The 24,878-nt window shown below is 42.5% G+C and overlaps 1 protein-coding gene across 1 annotated transcript in view; it reads left to right on the top strand.

The window, feature by feature from the left end:
- The window catches only part of LOC138265615 (dehydrogenase/reductase SDR family member 12-like), a 190,377-nt gene that overhangs the window by 15,104 nt on the left and 150,395 nt on the right, over nucleotides 1–24,878 (top strand). Inside the window, exons 3-4 of the mRNA XM_069213482.1 lie at nucleotides 7,556–7,638; nucleotides 15,235–15,330. Coding sequence (XP_069069583.1) covers nucleotides 7,556–7,638; nucleotides 15,235–15,330 — 179 coding nt within the window. The remainder of the gene's footprint in view (nucleotides 1–7,555; nucleotides 7,639–15,234; nucleotides 15,331–24,878) is intronic.

Here is a 24,878-nt window from a genome sequence, read left to right on the forward strand (position 1 = left end):
TATCCAGCTCTTCAGGTCTTCTCTTTGGCAGAGGTTCCTCTTGATCCAGAAGCAATCTTAAAATGTGGGGTTTTGGGTCGACTACTTATACCCCTTTCTCACTTTAAAGTTGACAAACTTCAAACGAAAGTCTCTGTTGTTCACAAGATCCTGCCTTGCCCAGGCCTGGCTCCATACTTACACCAGGGGGTTGAAGACTCCATTGCGTGAGGGCAGGCACAGCCTATTCACGTGTAAGTGACCACTCCTTCCTCCACTCTAGCTTAGATGGCGCATCAGTATATGCAGGCTACTTCCCAGCTCCCTTTGTGTCCCTGTCTAGAGGGGATTCACAAACAGCCCAACTCCAAATCCCATAATGCACAGTTCCATGTTAATAACATCCTGAACTGGAGCGCTTAATCTACATATATCTGCAATAGCGTCACAGGCGCTACAGTTCCATTGGATATATGGCTGTTGAAGTCACATGACTGTGTATATAAAAAGCACTGGCTTACTCACACCTGCTCCTACTTATTTGTGAACAAGGCATGTTGTTGCCGAAACGCGTCAGGATTTTCTGTCTTGCTGAACAGAAGTGCTGTTAAATGTTTGGATTTCAACGTGGACTGGTGCAAAGGTATTGGGAGATATTTTTTGTGGGATGCTTTGCCCCAGTAACCCAGGCCGCCCTGCAGGGTCTGTGGCCCCCATACAGAGCAGGAGGTGACAATGAGTGGTATGTGGAAGGGGCCCGACCCGCTCACCTTCATGTAAACAAGGCATTTATCTGGTAATATGATGTAATAGAGGTGAGCAAGGGATAGGAGGGAGGCAGTCTGCCTTTCCTCTTACTTTTCACGTATTCCTTGTAATTGTTGTTATCTTGCTGGGCAGCAATAGTGAAAGCAAGTGGACATTCAAGTAATGGATACCAAATGCACAAAAGAACATTTCCATTGGATCTGTAGCGCCTGTGACGCTATTGCAGATATATGTAGATTAAGCGCTACAGTGAGGATGTTATTAACATGGAACTGTGCGTTATGGTTATTGGAGTTTGGATATTGAAGTCACATGAATGTGTATTTAAAAAGCACTGACATACTCACACCTGCTCCTACTTACATGTGAACAAGGCATGTTGTTCCCGAAAAGCATCAGGATTTTCTATCTTGCTGCCCAGAAGTGCTATTAAATGCTTGGATTTCAATGTGGACTGGTGCCTGGGTATTTCGTGTTTGGGAGATATTTTCTGTGGGATGCCTCGCCCCAGTAACCCTGGCCGCCCTGCAGGGTCTATGGCCCCCGAACAGAGCAGGAGCTGACAATGTGTGTATGTGTGTATATGTATATGTGTATATATATATATATTGGCCTTACCGTGACCAAGACTCCTTGGTGAGTTGAAACACGTTGGTGGTTGTTACTGCAATAAAATACATTCTACTTATACCTCGTGGAGTGCGGTGAAATCCTTTGGTATTATATATATTTTCGAGATTGGTCCTCTCTATCACCGGCAACGGCAGTGTAGTGCGCCGCCCAGCAACTTTTTGACCACTTTGTTCTACAACATATATATATCCACACATACATACATACAAAAACCTGGTGGGGGTTGTCGCTAGGTAGTTATAGTTAGGACCTAGTTTCTATAAAGTGTTTTTTTACTTGCTTATAACTTAGGCACCGCTTGACGAATGTTCATGAAACGTTCCAACAAAAATTTGCCAGTCATGTCAGATGCTGTATGGAAAGATTTGGGGTGATCCATGAGGGGGATGGAGGGGAGAAAAGGGGGTGGGGGGTCCCAAAAACTTTTTCTTGATTCATTTTTCCAATTTTGATCAGCGATACCGCAGACACTACTGGACGGAATTACACCAAATTTGGTAGAAAGCTATAGGCCCTGGTCCAGAAGGAAATCCTTGTTCGTTTTGGTGTCAATCTGTTTAATAGTTTTAGAGAAATTAAGGGGGAAAAAAATTGTATATTTAGGATCGCAAAGGATTCACAACTCCGCCCTGTCTCGTGTTGAGATCTGATTGGCTGTCAACACTTCAACCAGGAAGTGTTGGTAGCCATCTTGTGACTCGGCAGCCGAATCTCAGAAAAAAATGTAAAATAAAATGGGCCAAGGTAGAGTCACCCTTTAGCTTTTGGGGTGGAGTACCAGGGGGACTCTCCCAGGGCTAAAAAGCATTTCTTTTTTCTCGCTGCGATTCCCATTGAATCCAGCGAACATTTAAGAGGAAAAGCCCCTGGGTGGGCCAAGTCCCGGAAGCATTCTTTATATGAGTTTGGGTGGTCTGCCTGGCCCCCCGCAGCTCCAGGAACCACCACCTCCCCGGGGCAATTGCTAAATTGGGTGCGGAGGTGCGCAGCCCCCCGTTTCTCCGGGTATCACCTCCCCTCCCCTGGGCATTTGTCTTCTTCTGTATGGGAGGGATGTGTAGTCCCCCCCCCCCCGAGCCCCAGGATCACCACTTCCCAGGGGCTATAATAAATAAAAAGGGGGGTCCATTTTGGACCCACTTTAGCCCCAGGGATCACCACCACCCTGGGGCTATGGTTGTTGGAGGAGGGCTGTGTGGCCCCCCTCAGGAATCCACCGATGGCACTGGGGACCTCCACCCTACAGAGACGGCTCTTACTGTGTCCCGGGGTGCCACACCCAGGACATAGCTGTTTGTTGAGGCTTGGCTGCAGCACAGGTCCCACTGTCTGAAAGCAGACCTTTAATCTCTGTTCCCTGCATGCATCCATGGAACAGAGATGAAACATTTTCCTCAGCAACCATGGCACTGCTACTAAAATCACCTTCTTGGTTGCAAAAGCAATGGGACTGCGGGAGAGGCTTTGAAGCTTCTCTCGCTGTCCCAGACAGCTCGTAAAGGGCATTTTGTTAAAAATATTAAATAAATAATAATAAACATGTAGGGAGCCCATAAAGGGCTACCAAAAGGATTTTTAAAAAACGAATAGCTCAGTGTGAAGGTCACAGACCTTCACACTGAGCATTGAGAGTTCAAATCCAGCCGGACACGTGTACCTCCTTTATTATTTTTTTTATTTTTTTTTTTACGAAAAATGTTTATGGGTCACATGAAAGGGGATTTAACTTTTAAAAACGACAAGTAAATTTTTCTTTTTATATTGTGCAGAAATATCTCATTCTAACTATATCGTACATCAAAGCCTAAAAAGCTATCTATCTCTCTCCCTCTCACTTTCTTTCTCTTTTTCTCTCTCTCTCTCTCTTTCAATCTCTTTCTCCTACTCAGACACCAACTTAGACACTTACTTACACACTCACAGACCCACTCAGATACTCACGCACCCACTCACAAACCAACTCAGACCCTCGTTTTTGATGTAGGCACTCAGACCCTCATCGCTGATTCACGCACTCACACCCCAGGTCAGACACTCTGACACTCTCACCTCCACATACACCCTTTCACACGAGAGGCCACAGCCAACTCCCGCCACGCACGGCCAAAGGGCCGTGCACATGCAAAAACAACAGATGATGGACGGGATACAGAACAAATCAAACATTCACCCAGAGTCACAGATCTGGGTTTAATCCATCGTTTTTTTTGCTTGCCATGCCACTCCAGTTGGGATCCAGCCATATGCAAATCAATCTTGACCCTGCTCCCCCTGGGAACTTTCCAGCCCAAACAGCCAGGCCAGGACCTTAATGGACCAGAAACAAGCATCGTGGGACTGTTTCGGGGTATCACCCCCTCCTCAGCCAGGCTAGCTTGAATCTGGTGGCAAAGCGAGCACCGGACCAAATCTGTGCATACCCTTCCCACTTAGGGTGACAAATGTAAAAACAGATGTTCGACGGAATGCAAAACAAATCAAACATTCACCCTCAGTCAGTTTTTTTGCTTGCCATGCTATTCCAGTTTGGACCCAGCCATAAGCAAATCGGTCTCGACCCTGCACCTTATGGGAGCAGTCCAGCCAGTACTGCCAGGCCAGGTCCTACCTGGACCAGAAACAAGCATCCTGGGACCTTTTCAGGGTATCACCCCTCATCAGCCAGGCTAGCTTGAATCTGGTGGGATAGCGAGCATGGGACCCCTGTCTGGGAATACCCTTCCCACTTAGCGTGACAAATGCAAAAACTACAGATGTTGGACGGAATGCAGAATAAATCAAACATTCACCCCCAGTCACAGGTCTGGGTTTAATCCACCAGTGTTTTTTGCTTGCCATGCCACTCCAGTTTGGACCCGCCATATGCAAATCAGTCTTGACCCTGCTCCCTATTGAACAGTCCAGCCCGAACTGCCAAGCCAGGGCTTCCCTGGACCAGAAACCAGCATCCTGGGGCTGGTTTCATGGTATCACCCCTCATCAGCCAGGCTAGCTTGAATCTGGGGGGCCGTGCACAGTTTAGGGTTGGGTGGTTATTGGGGTTGAATGTAGGCCAGGTCTTTCAGGCAACCTCCTCTGTTTATGGGTGAAGGTCGTGCACGGTGCAAGGTTGGATGGTTATAGGGAGTTGGCCACAGGGAATGGCGTAGGTAACTATAACTCACGCCCTCTCCATGGACTGCTAATTACCCCACAAATTATGGCACTCATGACATGTTTGATAACATCCTTGATAATTTCAATGTGATATTTGCAGTAAAATTTTGAAGAAAAAATGTGCATGGCGGGGGCAGGAGTTATAGTTACGTTAGCACACGAGTTTTAGTTACTTGAGATAACTATAACTGGTGAATTTCTGTAGTTTGGTATTTTTAAAATGAGAGGCTCATTATAAAGGTCTTGCAACCTTTGTTTTTTATAAGTGAAGTTCTATGTTTTTTTTTAAATTCTGTTTCCTAGCTATAATGTCCCTGTAGCCTTTGGTTTTTAAGTGAATATATCTATATATATATCCATCTAGATAGATAGGTTAAGGAGCAAGTATGAGGACCAGATTTTACCCTTACTGTTGACTAAAGCATCTCTTGTAAATCTGGACCGCTTCATAGTAGTGCATTCTGTCTACAGATACAGGATTCACATATTTCCCATTCAGTGTTATGAATCGTTTTATGTAAAGCATTGATCTTTATGATTCACTGGAATATTTCATGCATGCGGTCTAGATCATCGTTGATCAATAACAACGTTCTGTCTGCATAAGCTTATTGGCTCTTAGTACCTAGCGGTTGTTCTTCTTGCGAGAAATTATACATATAACTACTTTTGACAACCCCCGGGTGAACCACACCATAACATTGTAATAAAGAAGTGCTGGTGATTCTACAAAGAAAGGTACATCCAGCCTAAGTCAGGTGATTCAGTTAAAAGTACTAGCAGTACTGCCTGCTGTTCAGTTAGAAGTACCATCACTGCTGAGTATAGGGAGAATGAATAAACAAGTCTGTTGGTTGAACTGGCCCTAAACTATAGAAAATGGAATGGGATGAGCCATTATTCCCACTGTGCCTGCTTTAGAGCATAAGTAAGAAAAATATATATGGTTGTCAGTGATAACCTTTAAATGTAAATTTACACTAGTAAGTGTATTGAGAAATAAAATAATCTCCTATCTGTATGATTAGCTCAAAACAGTCATATAGCCAACGGCTATAAATCAAAAATCAAAATTCTGACCACGTGGATGTCAGTCTATGGGCCTCGTTTCACCATGCATCCATCTATTGAATGCTTGTTTCATCAAGAGCAGTAAATTGGTAAAAACAATAAAAAGGCAGCCGCTACTTTCCCCTGCTCTTCTTCTTTCCTACTTCATTGTAACCATATGGCCATGGCATCTTCCATCCACTAGTTTATATACAACACTTCTCCACGTAAGCATCTCCCAACCACTACCACTACACAAAGTGGCACCTTAGACCCATTCATATTTGCACCAGACCTGCACCCAGTGGCAGATGCCACCAACTCGCTTGCATCAGTAGGTATCTTAACTTACACCTCCACCTGCACCCCAACATTGACACTTGAGATTAGGAAACATTGACAATTGAGCCCGCTATAAACTAACAAAAGGGACTGGGAAGAGCTAACAATAAGGAATGGGTGGGGGATCGGACGGTGGTTGATGGGGACAAATTAATATTGAACCAGGAAAACACTAACAGCGTGGCTGAAAAGAAACGTACAGTGGAGAAGTGGAGACATTGATACGGAGACAGGGAACAAAATTATACATAGGTAAACATAGAGACTAGAAGCAAGAAGACACTGGCTGCAAGGAATGACTATCTCATGTGAGAGTGCAACATTGACACTGTGGACCCTGGTGATGGGGAGACGGTGGCACTGGCGAACATTACTGAAGCTGGAACGAGATCCCAGCACTGGAGAATGCAGGACAGTGCCATTATGAAATGGGAACCTTTCTGACTTGGAGACACAGTGACATTTAGGACATATCAAACACTGGCACAGGAAGAGCTCACATTGGGAACCACGAGGCACTGGAGGCATGACTGAACCATGCAGGTACATATAGCAGGAATAATTTGGCACACATACTGGGGAGAGGGTGGTCTAGACATCTGGGTGAAATTGAAATGATTCTGGCATAGGGACATTCGGATACCAGGAATTGCGTCTCTTCATTTAAAACAAGCTACTAGGCACTCCCGTTGTGCAAGGTGAAACACCAAAACTGGGCACTGTGAGAACATTCTTAAGGAGCAGACAAAGAGTGTTTGGGCTTAGAGACACCTCACTGACACAATAAAATGCACACCCCGGAAGTGGGACACACTAATACTGAATGACAGAAGCAGACCTCAACACTGGAGATTAGCATACATGGACACCTGAACTAGTAGAAGCAGACTGTAACATTGGCACTCATGACTGGGAAACGCCAGGGCAGGGGACAGCGGTACATCAACAGTAGGGAACAGTCAGACCAAAATACTGCAACAGAAATGCACTAATACTGTTCTGGGTACGGATTTCAACTTATTCCACTGCAAGTGGGAAATGGTCACTAAACACAGACTCCGTTTTAAGGCCATTTTAGCAGGTCCATTTCTCTGACCACCTTCTTGCTGTCAAGTGGTTCGTGTTTCATCAGAACATAATGACTTCTGATCATTGCCAGTGCATTGCAACTCTTCCAGCTTGCTCCTACTGTTGCATTCTTCTCGTGAGCTCCAGCTCCGCTTCAGTCCTGGTCTTACCCAGATCCAAAACATCTTCCTTGCAATAACTGTACTACAGTTGAAACCAGCGACCCTCCAGAATTTTGGTACCCTTAGTATTTTCTTCCTGTAATGTAAGTCACTACTTTCTAAAGCATAAGTACGACTTCCTAAAGGAGTTGCCTTTTCCTCACAGTCCCTTAGGAAAGGGTGAAGGGACAACCCCTATATGCTCAGCTCTTGAAAGTATAAAACTAGTTGTATTGTAATTCAATCTCCCTAATTCTTGGTAAAATTGATTTTCTTATTTTAAGGCATTTGACACAAAACTCTTAGTAGTCCTACACTTCTAATTAAAATATTCGTGGTCTTTCCATTGAAATATCAAATTCTTTAGTCTGAAAATATTTCTATTTTCTGTCATGTAGGAGGTACAATCCATATGGTTTGCAGACATCGGGATCGAGCATTAGAGGCAAAAGATGAGATTGTGAAGCTGAGTGGAAATGAAGTAAGTGAATATTCATCAGGTGTTAAGTGTACAGTCACCCAGTAATCTATCCTCTTGCACATTGCTAGAAACCATTATGTGGAAACATTTCCAAGATGTTCCCACTTACCCATAATATGGAAGTATATCAGTCTACAACTTCATTTGATCCAACCCCCTTAGTAGAGGGCTGTTCAATATGCACTTAATACATACTTGTCTTTAATGGCTTATTAAACTATTTGCGTCATCATCATTTTTGTTTGTGTGGCACAACACACCACAGCAGAACTCAGCACCACAGCACATCAAACCCGCAAAACAATAACCAAATATAAAATAATGATGCAGCAAAAAATGCTCTTATAGAATAATGAACATGTATTCCGTTATTGAGTTATGTCCACGTTGTTGTGTGCGCTTTAAGGTAGTTTGTTGTGTTGGTGTTGCATTGCAGTGTTGTGTTGTGGTGCCACAGTTTTGTAATTTTTTTGCTTAATTGTTTGTTGTTGTTTTGCTTTGTTGCACTTTTTGTTTTTGTGTTTAGTTGCGCTGTTTTATGTTCATATGTTGTGATTTGTTCAGTTTTTATCATGTTAACTATTTCTTCAGGAAGCCATTCAGCATGACTCTAGTGGGTGTATAGGGATATGGTCAGACTGCAGAATTGGGAATTTACAGTCCCCTACACTGGGCTCATTCGTCCACCTGGCCAGCAGTGCCTCATATTTAACTAGTATCTTATTTTTTCAGGGCTCGTGCTTTACTGTTTGCATATGAATTTCAGGCACATCGGAGGAGCTCCCAACCCTTGACTTATTTGGAGAACATGGAGCCTATCCCCATGATCAGCATCCCTAACGCAATGGCTGTATGCAATGAGGCAGACGCCTTTCAGTGTCTTTTCACCATTTGACTTGATCTGCCCAGCTCATGTTCTTTCCCTAGATTTTTCCAACCCTGCTGTATTAATGCATTAATATATACTGTGATTTCTGAGTCCTGAGGAATGGACAAGATGCACCTTTCAGCAAGGTCTTTTGTGTAACCTTATGTTTATGGCCCCATGGTTATTTTAGCTTTTATGATATGTTTTTCACGTGCATGTATGTGTGTATTTATGCATCTCAGGTCATTATCTTGTTGGCTGAATATGTGCTCTTCTCATTGAATAGGAGCGGTGTTGTCAAGTGCAGGGAGTCTGTCTACCTCATGACCTTTCCAAATCTGCTAACTTGTTCCAGTTGCAAGTATTGCTCCTAGTTGCTCTGCTCCCTCCATGTTCATCTGCTTAAATGTAGTGATACTAATGCTGCTTAAATATGTGAGTGGGCACATTACTTTGTTTCTGTCCTTACATTCCCCATGGGTTTAAAAAAAAAGCAAACAAAAAAGACACTGAGGTCTTCTGCTTCTCAAACATGTCTCTGCCTCCCCCCATTTCTAGCCTCAGTGATGTGAAGTGGGTTGTGGCGTACAGATCCTCCCTACCCTGTTGTCACTCTGCTTTCAACAGCCCAGCTGTGGATGTAAGCCTTTTGCCGCTGGGTCATGACTCTTCAATGTTATGTAAGCTTTTCTGTCTCATGCTGCCACCCGTTTTTACAATTCATATTTTCACCAGGGGAAAATGTGGAACAGTGGTCTCTGTCGTCAACAGATGGATGCATAATATGTAACCACCTTACCTCACACTGACCACACGGATAAAACGGCTCTGAATAAAATAGTCCTATAATATTTGATGCTCCTTAACTAATTTGTCTTCAAATGGGTTAAAAGTAAAACAGATTGTCCCAAAGTAACAATAAAGGGCTCTTCACTATAAAACAAATCCTAAGTTACTTTGCAGCTGACTAGGAGGGAAATTAAAATTCAACCCCAAAAATAAATATTTCATCGGCAGAGGGCAAAAACACACCTAAATTACTCACTAGGGGGCTTAATGCATGAAAAGTGTTCATGGAGACCGGAGGGACAGGACCGAATGTAGTTGCATGCCCTGTGTCTATGATAGTGGTTGTAAACAATGGGGGTATTAGTTGAGGGATGTAGGTACCTGCCTTAGGTAATAACCACAATCATTGGCAGGTTAATTCCTTCAAGTCACTAAATTGACTGAACTCAACCACCTAGTGGCATTGCCACAGAGCAGACGGGCGTAATTTAGAAGTAATGTATAAAGTCATCTTGTAGTGCTAAAACAGTAATAAAGTTAAAATGAAAAAATATAAAAATCCCAAAATTAATTTGAAAAATGTAGTAAAATGTAATAATGAAAATATCAAAAAAATTCTATAAGCGGAACCATAGACATGAATTTTAAAGTTTCAACTCAAAATAGCACCAAGAAGCACAAAGTGTCGATGATAGTCAATGGCAGCGGTAGAACAGGACCTACGCAGAATTTGAAGGTTACAACAGTAGAGGGCTGGTTGGATACACTAATCAGATCTGTCCTGGTCAAAGAGTTTACCTTCTGACTTTAGTACTTCAAGTCCCAGTCCATCACAGGAGTACAATTCTAAAGCCCTCCAGGACCTCAGGGGAGGCACGTAGAGACCCACAAGGTGTCAGGCAGAGGCCAACTGAAGAGTCCAGTCCAGGTCCAGTTGCTACTGTCGAGGTGGGCAGTTGTAGGAAAAGGCCTCTTGCAGCTTGTGTGTCCCAGGAGAGAAGACTTATGACCTTGTGTCCCTTGAAGTGCCCTTCTTCGTTCTCGGTACAGGACTGAGGAGGCCCAACCTCCAGGGCTCTTTACCGATTGCAGACAGCAGGTTCAGTCCTCTTATGATCTTCCTCAGGTCCAGTATTGTTTTTACTGAGTCCCTGGAGGTGCCAACTGTATGCCTGGTAGGAGCTAATGGGTGGGAATGGGAACATCCTAACCCAGTGGTTCCCAACCTTTTGACTTCTGTTGACGCCCACTTTATCATTACTGGAACTACGGAAGCCCCTCGGAATCATTATTGCAATCCAGCCCCCCCGAGTCATTACTGAAAGCTGGGGACCTAATCTGTTAATATCATTTTATTTTCTAAGGTTGGGAATCACTGCCCTAAGCAATAGGTTAAAGTTTCCCTGGACTTAACCTACCCACTTTGAGTATTTTCAAGATGGCCAAAGTCTTCAGCCACACTAAGTTTGGGCTTTGGGGGCTGGAAGTGTGCATGGGGAGTGTACTATAGTTATCCCAATCTCCTCCTACATTCAGTTAGGCAGTCCCTGTACCCACAGCAACCTCAGACACAAAAGTCTAGTAAAATCAAAGCTGAACTTGCAGCAATCAGATACACACAAAGTGCTTTGGCATTTAGCTTCCCTGCTTTGAAGTGTGCCCCAAGTGTTATATTTAGATGCAGCAGACCTGTCAAACAGGCAATGACATTGTAATGCCAGAGAGAGTCCCACTGTTATTGACTGGCAGGACAAAAGAAAATGTACAACCAGGTGTGAGCTACAATTTCCTGTGTGAAGGGAGGCCATTTTGAAGGGCAGAATGGGGATGGGCAACAGTCCCCAGGCTATCCTGTTAAGCAAAGGACAATTCCTTCCAAGGCCCATTTTCCCTGTCCTGGGAGCAGTTCACACCCAGTGTCAACCCTCACGAAGTCTTACAATGAAGTGTCTCCCGCTTGCTATTTGCAGACTCCTCTTAGTATTGGATTGTACTGTAGTATTTACAAAGCTCATCCATACCATTGTAGGGCACAAAATTGCTTCTTCCGATGAGTAGCATGCTAAACTATAAGGGAGCACGTGTTGAATTTGTTGAACTCCTGTGAGAGAAGCGTTTTGGTTTGAGTGTGAATGCCGAAGAGATGCTCCTCTCTTGTCTTATGGCATAGTGCTCAGAAGTGTGGTGGAGGTGAGATATAGGCAAAATACATAAATGTAATTTGTTAGCGTTATAATTTACTTGTGCTATGTTTCTAGTTCCTGTTATGCTTGAGGCAGGGGTATCTCTGAGTGGCCTTTGTACATTGATGGTCTACTTGAGGGGCAGAGGGACTAAAATATATAGGCAGTTGTGTGGTACCAACCTGACAAGAGGGTAAGTGGGGAGCTGTATGTGTTTGAGCTATGCATGTGTGTGTCTACACGAAAAAGGGATGGGGCATCAGAAAAGGCCCAATAATTCATGTGACATCATGGCAGAAATTCTGTCAAATTAATAAAATTATGGAAATAAGGAAAACATGGAAGTTGGTGATATGAGGTGTAGTCATGCACCTTACTTGAAAGCAGGGAGTCCGCCTGCTACTGTGCTAATAAACCTCATGAGTGAGGAAAGAACTGGAGGCGCAATCAAGGCTGGTAAGATGGCAGAAATTACACTATCTTTAAAAGGCACAGAATCCACCTACTCCTACTAAGGCAGACGAGGTGAAAATGCTCAGCAGGGGTTCCCTCCCTAAGCTCTTTTCATGTGCTCGACGGGTCCCAAAGAACAAATGTTTGAGCCTTACTCTAGGCAAGGCTCATACTTCAGCCAGACGTGTACCCTAAACATGCAAAGGTGAGAGATGAAGCACTTGGTACGTTGCTGAAAGTACAAAATTGATCCAGTTGGAATTGCCCATTTCTCATCACGCCTCTGCATGAACTCAGCGCTTTCGTTTTTTACATCTGAGAGCCCTTTGCTATTTTTAGTTTACATGAAGAGGCACCCTGAAGTCATTCTAGAATTTCCTCCCAGACATAAGGGATTCACTATTACTGTAAGTGTAAGTCACATCTAAATCTTTGAGGATTGACCCTTTGTCTTGCAGTCCACAAATGTAACTGTTTAATAGAAAGTTGATTTTTGGAGAGACTTACATGTGTGTCTGTCAGTGCTTAATTTGTAAATAAAAACGTGCAGGTGCCTAAAGCCCTCCTCTTAAACACGTGGCTGCTGCATTTAAATGTGCGGACCCGGAATACTGAGACAGCGTAATCCTGAAGCCATCTCTGGCCTCTTTAATCTATTTACAGCCACTCCCTGCCCCTACAGCTCACTCTTGCAGCTTTCTGCTTTCTACCTTTGTGACGCTTTTCGTTTTTATCTTCCTTCGTCTTTCCCATCTGTGTCTTTTGCTCGCAGCAAATGCTTGAGGCAGAAGAATAAGCGCCTGCCCTGAAAAATAAGTGCCGGTGCTCCGCACCGGAAACAACAAGCACAAATTTAAGCACTGGGGTCTGTAAACCTTAAAACTGTGTTTTGCATGGTTTTGAAAATTAACGCAATACAGCCTTAAGCTATGAGGAGAAACGGTACTGCTTCTAAAACATCAGACTTCACCAAACAACTAAGAATAATTTGAGATATACTGGAAAATTACATCACGCTGTTATCTAATTCCTATGGCATTGATTGAATTATTTGTAACATGTTGTTTAGTCAACGGATAGCGATCATTGTTTTTTTACAGCACTTTAGTCTTATCCTCTAACATGCTGTTTTAACTGACCTCCCGGCACTTTATTCACCAACTTTGAATTGTGTTTTAACAATTGATATATTTTCCTTCTTTTACATTTCATGGTTTTTATTAACTATATACAGTAAAATTTGATTTGATTGCATTGGATTAAAAGAAACTGTACACACCTCACCAGACATGGATGGCCCGTTACTAAAACATTCACATTTAGTGTGCATTGGTTATTAATAATTCAGACCTTTCAATGTTGAACTAGTGCTATCTCAGTTGTCAAGCATGCCACATGTTAAAAGGGGCTACCTTGGGAGGGGAAGATATATATATATATATATATATATATATATATATATATATATATATATATATATATATATATATATCAGAGGTATCCACCGGTAGCATGGGAGCTACTGGTAACGCATCAGTATCCTGGAAGTAGCTTCTTGAAGTGCAGCCTACCACAGTACTTATTCATTGGGTCTACTCTAGCCATGGTGAAGGTAACTTTGCATAAAAAAACAAGATTTTCTTTGAGTGTGTCAACCAAAAATGTAAAGGGCATATTTGATGGAAGCCCATATACTTTAAGAAAGTAATATGCTGATGTCTGGAAACAAAATGATTGAAAATCCAAAATATATTTAAACTTCTATTTGCATGATAGTTCATAAAAGAGGTTTGGAGATTTATAGCTTTTAATACTTCATTTTTGCCAGTGTACGCTTACTGCTGTGACTATCATGTCATTATTCATGTGGAGGTATATTCTCCTGACATTGTTGTAAGTAACCCTTTTTATGTGTCAGAGTAATTGGTGTGTTCCTGCAATATAAATATTTAAATATTCTCCAGCAAAATATAGTATCAAGAATATAGACTACCAGAGTATCATCAGGGTGAGTATATAGAATAATTTAGGAGGCCATGGGCTTGTTCAGCAGGACCTAGCAGTTGGCAAAATCCAAAGATTCAAAAAGCACAAATCTAGTGGACTGCCAGGAGGAGATCACATTTCTTAATACACATCTAACGCAAATGGCCATTACCTATGACCTATATGCAGATGTGAAAAACATTGTATATGTTTTTAGTCACGACTGCCTTTCCTCTTTGCCCTCTTCTTTCCCTGCCTGGGTTCACGACTTTACAATCTGTATGGTCAAAATGGGAAGTGCTATTTCTTTTGCTTGACTACGTCGTAGTACATACCAGTGATAAATGCAATAATTAATTCCGTCATTCATATTGTTGTGGATCTGCGTAATCTTTTTTGCAGGTCAAATGTTTAAGAGATTATCAATTGGAGACTAAGAAATTTCACATTACTTTAAAAAATATTTCCTTTTTTAGTTTTATTATGCAAAGAATGACCACACCACGTGTTCATGCAAGAATGCCCTTGACTTAATGCAAATATCAAAAATGAGTCCCCAACTCCCTAGGATGGCTATAAAAGACATTATCATCTGTAGTCAAGCCAGCAGAGAGAGGCATCAATGCTAGACACCTTAAGCTGAGAACACAGTGAACTCGCTACCTCACAACGAAGCCACGAAGGGAAAGACACTAAAACAAAAACAAGCATTTGCAATGCAACGGGTCTCGAGTTTGCTCATGTTAGAGCTGATCGCGTTGTAAACTCCTAACCCGACTTCACCTATCAGGCAAAAGTGCATTTATTTACATAACCCGAAAAAGTGAAATTAACTATGTAAAGCGCTCGACTTCTGCCAAGCGAGATCGCGCTCGTAAATTAGAGAAAAAGAAGTCCACGAGCCCGATCGAAAACAGCGAGTCTCGCATGTTTTCTGTACTTGGTCGATGCGCTTGAGGAGGGCAAACCACCGGAAAAGGCATGACGTATGCATGCCTTCGACTAATGAAAGCAAGCAGATTGTATTAGGCAAGCCCACGAACCAATAAAAAACACTGACGTGAGGTTGACAGGGCTCCGAGCCCTTTTCTAAACACTAAAGCGTCTCGCTGCGATACGCATGTGCGAGCGCATGCAACGCAGGCTCGACCCTAATAAAAATGTAAATTAAATTGCAGTGTAAGACAATGTTAAAATACCAACAGAAGGTTGGATAAGGACGTTTATAAGATGTTAAAAAGTACAGTAAGTCTGCTTCAATACAAGGCATGTTCTTCTGTAACCCACCTGGGTGAATAATGTTTAACTTTTTTCCAGAATATTTTTGTCCACGTGCTTGACATGTCTGAAACCAGCAAAGTTTGGCAATTTGCTGAAAACTTCAAGAAGGACCACACCACGCTAGATGTGCTGGTATGTATTGGCAAGTTTCATATATGCCCCCCTTATGGTATAATACAGCAACTGAAGTTACTTACTAGTTGCATGTGATATATTATGACCGTTAACTAGGGTTAGTTAATATTGTGTTGCAAACACTGTCTTGGAGATGGTATTGTAGAGGTGGAGATTGGAACTTAAAAAAGTGGCTGCTGGTGCTCTGCAGGTTGCAAAACTATAGCTACTGTGGTTTACTTCTCAGCAGGGTGCATGCAATCTCTAAATTGTGAGAAGCTGACATTGGAGAACAGACTTCAGATGAGAAGGGTTGCAATTCTTCTAGAGAAACTGTCATTAGGACTGTCATTATGTAAGCAGAGTTGATAGAAAATGTAATCCGGGATTTAGCTACCAATAGTGCAGCTGGTGTAGTGAAACTAGGGTGGGGGGTTGGGCCTCTGTGCCTCAACTTTAGTTGTCTTTTACTACTCAGCATAGGAGTTGGGTGCCATTTTCCATGCTTGTATTACAACCTATGATATGAAAGCAACAGGAGAAAACCGATAGACCCAGATGAGACCTGGGTCGACAATGATAACACACAAAGTCTCAATAAGTATTACTATAATTATTCAAAAAGAAAAACAAATTGAAATAAGACGAGAGGCTCCAAACTACTAATGATGGAGATTATACTTCATTTTTCTACCTAAGCAAAAAACAGCATCACAGTCTTAATAAATTGTGCAAAATTTCAAAAGGTCACCAAACAGTGCTCATGCAGGGGGGAACGTGAACGGCACATGTGAAGCACTTGAGAAAAAGATAAACAAAACGGAGAAACAGAAAAATAATTTAAGAGGTATTAGGCACGAAAATAAGATGAATGATGTCAAATAATCATTTCCTCAGCCACTGGCCGTACAATCCGCTGAGTTAATGGCATGGGCGTTTCGACCCTAGTAGTTTCAGGTCATCATCATGACAAGGCTGCACAAAAGTAGATGATTGCTGTCGAAAAACAAAGCAGAAGGGGCAATACTTGCAGATTTTCACATATACAATGTGAGATGCCATGTGCCAGGCCCAGAACAACTTTTAAACCCTGTGGCAGGGAGAATGCGGGCAATGCCCAGAAGAACAATCCAGAATGTGTGCCAGTCAGATATAAAGGGAGGGGAGAAAGCTGAAAATCAATTTAGGAAGAAGGAATTAATGTCCAAGTAAATAAATTATATGAAAAGGATTGAAAAGGGGGTGCCCGAGCTTCCATATGGGGGTCCGGGGTGGTTATATAGATCCACACACAGGAGTAAAAAGGAAATTTCACCTAAATAGTCAATTTCATTTGCTTGTCTTATCAGGAGTAAACATAATCATATCTGATTAGTAGAATGCCTGTGTATAATAACTTGCCAAGGTACGCCAATAGTTCGCACTGAGAGCGACCACCGTAAACCTAGAAATTAAGACAAACATAGTTTCTGTTTTAACCAATTTTTACTAATTACATGTAAGATGCTAATCTTTATGCATTCTATGATTGAGTGAACTTCATAGTTCACATTTTTTTCATCACTGTATCCCAATGTGTTGCGGACTCTGTCTCGTCATTAGGGGAAAGTGTTGGTTGTATTTCAGAACAACGCAGGCATTTATCACGCCTGCCTTAACAACGCGTCCTAAACCATGAATGCGTTTCTACAATGCATTCCTTCACCATGCAAGTCATTAAGCCCGACTTGCCTCATGGAAAGCGATGGACTTTGGAATACTATAATTTACTATTCCAGCTCCAGTCCGCGACACAGTAGGGAAAGTGTTGGACTTAAAGTCCAACATCTGTCCAACAACGCTTTCCCTAAGGCATGTCATTGTAATGACTTGCGTGGTTAAGGAATGCATTGTAAAGACGCATTTGTGGTTCAGGCCACGTTGTAAATGCACAGCGTGGTTCGAGCCGCGTTGTTAAGGTTTGCAGAAAGTGTCACTTATCATATACACACTAGAAACAAAAACAAAACATAACCATAAGAAGAGTATCAAGATCTAAGACCCTCGATCTCCCAATAATCAAAAATTTTATAACATTTGTGACCAAGAATTTTCAATTGTACTTAGAACACAGAGGCAAAGATTATGGATTCTTCTCTTTGCTTCATTTTAATAGCAGACATGTAAACAAAAACAGTAACAATAGAGTTGTAGAAGAAAAAAGCACTACAAATCCCAAAGTTCCAACATGAACAAGACATCGCATAACAGAATGTCCGATAGCCAATCAACCCTCATGAAGACCTATAGACAGAATTGACCTCTGTACTATGACATGGGTGGAGTAAAATATCCTCAGTATTTATATACATGACCGCATTAAAGAAATACATCACCAGTACTAAAACATGACAGAAATTGATTCAGTCCAACAATTAGTGGGTGGGATAATCTACACCTCCATGTCCTTAATGGAAATGAAAATTCTTGGTCACAAATGTTTTAAATTTAATGATAAGGTTGGATGCTTCAGATTATGCGTGTTTAAAGCTCAGCAACAATCACTGAGAAGGTACAACTTACAGGCTTATAATAGAATGCATTGAGCATAGAATCCGATGACCAATTTGTTCCCACTGCAAACGGTTTTGAGGCTGTGGGACCTATAACCAAAAGAGCTCCAAAGATGGAGATATCCACCCCAGCTTTTGCTAGAAGTCACTTCACCCACCTTGCTAAGGTAGGACAAGATACAGAGACATGATGTTGGAGCAATAAAATGAACTGTTGACCATTAGGTGTATCTCCTGAGAGGAGCCATGACTTTCTCATACTCCCTAAGACATTGGGCTATTCACAGTGCACAGTTTCAGGGAACACTACTTGTTTGGTTGCTGATTTGGACCTTTTGGTAATAAGAAAAGCCACCCCATCTGAGATAAACAACCTACCTGCCAGGTCAGGGACTCTCACATCTGAAACACTTTTACAGGAAAAAAGAAGTGTTAGCTTAGCAGACAGTTGTTTCCATGATAGAAGGAATTCTCCAGCCAAGATTGCAGAAATGTAAGGACCAAGGAATCTTCCCAAAGGCTGGATTATCTAGGCTGAGGGGGAGCAGAAAATGTAATTCCCCTCAAGGGTTTGGACACCAATAGATGCTCTTTTACAGGTCTGTTCGCTACAGGGGGATGAGCAGCAGACATCACAGATCTATAGAAATTAACCATTCTGTATGAGAGGCCCTCTGTTACAAAAGAAGGTTCAAAATTGGTACTGTAAACATTAGCAGCTGCCACAGAATCCAAACCCTGTTCAAGCATCATCACCATCTGTTCTAAGCTGTTTGATATCTCTTAATAGTGGAGTCTGCCCATGTCTAGTCAATGAGGTTGAGAGCCTGCTCCAAAAGGCCTGGCACTTGCCAACGTCTCTAGAAAGTCTCCAACCTATGTGTCTCAACTGATGAAGCATGACATGACAATGTTCTTGCCCAAGATGTCCCAGGAGGAGATTTGGCAACCATGGGAGCAGGAGTGGACAATCGCAAGACAGCTCCAGGAGAAGTGAGAAGCAAGTCTGGGTTCTCCTTAGGGGAGTAACCAGAAACCAGCTCCCACAACTGTCCCCAGAGTTGAAGGGCTAGTCGCAGGATCATCAAGCTGTTGGGAAAGTGCAATTTGTCGTTTAGTGCAATTTTTTCAGTAAAGAGGCATCTTTTGCTTGTGCTAAAGGATCCAGTCATCAACTGAAGAAGGGTAGTAACTGGTAGGTCATTCGAGGTGCAAAGAGATTCATTTGACATGGACCCTGCACTCGAATGATCTTGAAAAAAATATACGGATCCAGTTTCTACTCGCTGAAGTTCTTGAGATAACAGGAATTCCAGTCGGCAATGGTACTCTGGTTGCCGGAAAGGTGAACTGCTATCACTGAGATCTGATGGTCGAGGCAGTTGTTCTAGAAGTCTATGGCAAGATCCCACGTGATTTATGTACTGTACTGCTGAAAAACTGTCCATCTTGAGTGGTATACAACATTGCTATTAGGGGCAAAAGAAGCGAATCACATTTGAACCCGTGAGAAGCTAAATAATTGAGGTGTAAGGACAGTTCTGATTGAAACATCTGCTGCTAATGGTCAAGTTTTCACAATGAGGCCCTCCACGCATGACGACTGGCATAAAAATCAATCATCATGTCTGGAACGTGGCCAAAAATAGCCTTCCAGTTCCAAGCATCTATAAACCACCATTGAAGTTCCTGACAAACTTTGGATGTCAATTGAATTTGGTCTGAGTAAGAAAGGCCCTTTTGCAAATGAGACATTTTAAGACGTTGGAACACCCGATAATGAAGAGGGCCAGGAAAGATTACTTGAATGGAAGACACCCGTAGTCCACACATCTAACCAGTCTCTCTAGCTAGCATAGGGTCAAAGTCTGTTTCGACAATGTTTTGTGTATTTCCTTCTGGGTTGCTTTGATCTTCTGGACAGGAAGAGTGAGGGCAACTGAGACTGAATATGTGGCACTGCCCAGAAAAAAATCTGTTGGGATGGAATTAAATCTGATTTCCTGTAATTGATGACAAGTCCTAAGCCTTCAAAAGGAAAATTTGTTAGAGCTAAATATTAATTGAGGGTGTCTGGGTTATGTGACACTAACCCCTTGCTTTCCCCCTCAGGTGGCAAGTCTTTTTTTGGCTGTTTAAGGCAGTTCACACTTAGGCCCTCATAACTTTTTGTTCACTTATGCTACCCACGCCAAATTTGCGTCCTTTTTCCCCCAACATCCTAGGGGTTCTAGAGGTACCCAGACTTTGTAGGTTCCCCTGAAGGAGACCAAGAAATAAGCCAAAATACAGCAATTTTATTTTTTTAATGGGAAAAAAGGGCTGCAGAAGAAGGCTTGTGGTTTTTCCCCTGAAAATGGCATCAACAAAGAGTTTGCGGTGCTAAAATCACCAGCTTCCCAGCTTTCAGGAAGAGGCAGACTTGAATCAGAAAACCCAATTTTTCAACATAAATTTGGCATTTTACTGGGACATACCCCATTTTTACTATTGTTTGTGCTTTCAGCCTCCATCCAGTTAGTGACAGAAATGGGTGTGAAACCAATGCTGGATCCCAGAAAGCTAAACATTTCTGAAAAGTAGACAACATTTTGAATTCAGCAAGGGGTAATTTGTGTAGATCCAACAAGGGTTTTCTACAGAAAATAACAGCTGAAATAAAAATAATATTGAAATTGAGGTGAAAAAACCAGCCATTTTTTCCACATTTTACTCTGTAACTTTTTCCTGCGACGTCACATTCTTGAAAGCAATATACCGTTACGTCTGATGGACTCTTCTGGTTGTGGGGATATATAGGGCTTGTAGGTTCATCAAGAACCCTAGGTACACAGAGCCAATAAATGAGATGCACCTTGCAATGGGTTTCCATTCTATACCTGGTATACAGCAATTAATTTGCTGAAATATAAAGAGTGAAAACAGGTATCAAGAAAACCTTTGTATTTCCAAAATGGGCTCAAGATAAGGTGTTGACAAGCATCGCTTATTTGCACATCTCTGAATTCCAGGGTGCCGATACTAGCATGTGAATTACAGGGCATTTCTCAAATAGATGGCTTTTTTACACACTGTCTTACGTTTGGAAGTAAAAAATGTATAAAAAGACAAGAGGCAATAACACTTGTTTTGCTATTATGTGTTCCCCCAAGTCTCCCGATAAAAATGGTACCTCACTTGCATGGGTAGGCCTAATGCTCGTGACAGGACACGCAACATGGACACATCACATTTTTACATTGAAGTCTGACGTGTTTTTTGCAAAGTGCCTAGCTGTAGATTTTGGCCTCTAGCTCAGCCAGCACCTATGGAAACCTAACAAACCTGCACATTTTTTAAAACTAGACACCTAGGGGAATCAAAGATGGGATGACTTGTGAGGCTCTCACCAAGTTCTGTTACCCAGATTCCATTGCAAACCTCAAAATTTTGCCAAAAAAACAGTTTTGTCTCACATTTCGGTGACAGAAAGTTATGGAATCTGAGATGACCCACAAATTTCCTTTTACCCAGCGTTTCCCCAATTCTCCTGATAAAAATGGTACCTCACTTGTGTGGGTAGGCCTAGCGTCCGCGACAGGAAATACCCCAAAACACAACATGGACACATCACATTTTCCCACATAAAACAGAGCTGTTTTTTGCAAAGTGCCTAGCTGTGGATTTTGGCCTCTAGCTAAGCCGGCACCTAGGGAAACCTGCGCATTTTTGAAAACTAGACACCTAGGGAAATCCAAGATGGAGTGTCTTTGTGGGGGTCTCACCAGGTTCTGTTACCCAGAATCCTTTGCAAACCTCAAAATCTGGCCAGAAAAACACTTTTTCCTCACATTTCGGTGACAGAAAGTTCTGGAATCTGAGAGGAGCCACAATTTTCTTCCACCCAGCCTTCCCCCCAAGTCTCCCGATAAAAATGGTACCTCACTTGTGTGGGTAGGCCTAGTACCCGTGAAAGGAAAGGCCCCAAAACATTATCTGGACACATCAAAATTATCAAATACAAAACTACAGTTTTTGCGGGGTGAGCACCTGCGTTTTTGGTCCTGGGCTTCAGCAGCCATCTAGGGAAACCTATCAAACCCAGACGTTTCTGAAAGCTAGACACCCTAAGGAGTCCAGGGAGGTGTGACTTGCGTGGATCTCCCAATGTTTTCTTACCCAGAATCCTCAGCAAACCTCAAATTTAGCTACAAAAAAATCAAATTTTTCCCACATTTCTGTGTGGGATCACTGGCACCGGGACAAATTTCCTACCACCCAACGTTTCCCTCAGTCTCCCGGTAAAAATGATACCTCACTTGAGTAGGTGAGCCAAGTGCTTGTGACAGGGAAGATCCAAAAACATGTCGAAATTGAGGGGGAACCAAAGCGGGCCCAAAAGGGCAGTTTGAAAAAAAACATTTTTAGGTTGACAAGTGCAGCAGAATTTTTATCGGTATAAATGAGACAATGATGGGTGATAGGAATTTTGTGGATTCCTGCACATTCCGAATGGTTCCAACTAAAAAATGTGGGAAAATGGGTGATTTCCAGCAAAGTTGGAGGTTTGCAGGGCATTGTTGGTAGGAAAATGGTGTGGGGTGCATGTGAATCACACCACTCTGGAATCACCCAGATGTTTAGTTTTCAGATTTCTAGGTCTTGTGGATTTTTATGCATGGCAGCGTCCTGAAGTCCAAAAAGTGCAGCCCTCACAATTCCAAGTGGGATGATTTTGAGAGTTAGCCAAGCCCTCATGGCCCAAATGTAAAACCAAAACCTAAAATAATCAAATGTCCTCTTGCTTGCCATGGGAAGATGTTTTAGTGTGCGGGGAGAGCTGAAAGACTGTTACTCCCTTCAGTTGGGGTGGGGACATAGCCAGGCCCATACTAGTTGGTAGCCACCACCCCATTTTGTTTTAATTCCCTAGCATCTAATAGACTTTCTGCCCAAACCCCCCCCTCCCCACCGTATCGATCGGGGGTAATTTTCCCATCTGCCCACTACTGGGAAGAACAACTTTGGCCCCATTTATGTGGGGTGGGGTATGGCCATACCCCCACCCTCTTATTTTGAAAAATAATCTTCCCTGGTCTCTGGTAGGCTTTCTGCCCCCCCCCCCCCTTGGGGTCAGATGGACTTTCCAAAAATAGGCCAATCTGATGATTTGGCCAACAGTAATATGCTCCCATAGGGAGCGACCCTTGCCCAAGGGGCTGCCCCCCCAAACAAAACACACAAACACACACACACCAATCCCTGGTGCCTACGTGGTTTCTTGGGCGCAGATTGACCTAACAAAAATAGGAAAGTAGGTACACTTGCTTTAAGTTTTTAAGGACGTCCACTCTAGAATGCTTGGTTGGCTGTTTAGGACAAGCCACAGCCAGTGCCGAATAGCTTAAAGGTACCTATTAATTGGGGAGCAGGAACCCGGTGAAAAAGGGTTGACATTGGTCAGCCAAAGGCTCAGCAAGGCTGTGTACCTCCTTTGGATATAGTTTTGAAGGGACTGACAAATGGCAGGTCTATTTGAGCCCAACACAAAATCAACCCTGCTTTCAGATGTCAGATTGAGAGGCACATCAGCTGCACTGCAGTTAGACATCTGTGGATAGGCTCAGAATTCAGCAGAATTAATTGAAGTCCCCAGAAATATCACCATAATGTTATTGAAGGGTAGTGCCTGCTTCTGCCATAAATGTAAAATTACGTGGGTTAACCACAGCAAGGCCCAAATAGAGCTGGTTCAGGCAAGTGTATTTAAAATGGAAATAGCATACAGTCAAATGTAATCAGTTTTTGTTGCAGCCCAGCCAATAGGTGTTCAAGAGTTTAAAATAATTACAGACAAGAAAGAAATCACCAGGTGGGGAGACTTAAAGACAAGAAGATAGAAACGCCTCTGAGCGCAGTATGAACGTGCTAAAGGCAGTCTCTCATGGAGAGAGCAACGAGGGCTGCTGCCTGAAATGCCCACCTCGCTTGGCGAGGGGCAGGGACGTTTCTCAGGGAGAGAGTGAGGTGGGCTGATGCATGACAGGAACTCCTCACTGAGCGGAGGGCAGTGTGAAAGGTCAGAGACAGAAGAGAGGAGGCCGCTTCAAGGTGAACAAGGAGGGAAAGTGGATTGGAGATGGGAGCTTTGATCACCATGACCTCCGCTGGAGAACAGTCAATCCTAAAATGTCAGAGGCATAGGAAGCCTGAGAGAAGCCTGAGCAGCAGGAACAAATCAAGTAAGGCTGAAAAACACTGCCAACCAAGTCCGTGCGGCCAAATGACTGTGACATAAACAAAAGGCGATTTGTTTGGCAAAAAAATAATATTATGGAATATCTATGACAAACAATAATATGAAGAAATAGAAGATAAGGTACTTAAAATGGCTGCCTAGCAACAAAGAGGCAGTGCCTATATTGTTCACCCTGTTCATAGGTCTTCATTAGCGATGATTGGCTATCAGACATTCTGGAATGGGATATCGAGTTCATGTTGGAACTCTGGGATTCTTCTACAACTCTATGGTTACTGTGTTTGTTTACATGGCTGCCGTTAACATAAAGCAAAGAGGAGAAAGCATAATCTGAAGCCTCCGGTTCCTCGTAGAATTCATAACTTAAAAATACTATTTACATCCTTCAGGCATTTGTTAAATTTTCGGAGCATGGGTAAGGTAATGGCATCTCCGACTGTTCTCTGGGATCAATATTGCACCCGCATCTAATGTTGCTTATGATGCGACCCGGTCATATGACCGTCATTTCCTTATTTCTCAGAAATCATTGAAAATTAAATATCAAAACCCAATCTGTACAGAAATATATTGAATATTTATTAAAATGGTGTCTGTATTGATCCCCATAGATTAGTCAGAAGTGCTGTCAGCGAGCACCTGTGCTCCAAAAAAGTAACAAATACCTGAAGGTATATAAGTAGTATTTCTAAATTTCTAAATTACCGTTTATTGAGAGAGATCTTGATACTCCTGGTTTTTAAGGTTATATTTTGTTTCTGTTTCTAGTTGTATGT

This window comes from Pleurodeles waltl, chromosome 11 (assembly GCF_031143425.1).
Source record: "Pleurodeles waltl isolate 20211129_DDA chromosome 11, aPleWal1.hap1.20221129, whole genome shotgun sequence".
In the NCBI taxonomy this organism is placed as follows: Eukaryota; Metazoa; Chordata; class Amphibia; order Caudata; family Salamandridae; genus Pleurodeles; species Pleurodeles waltl.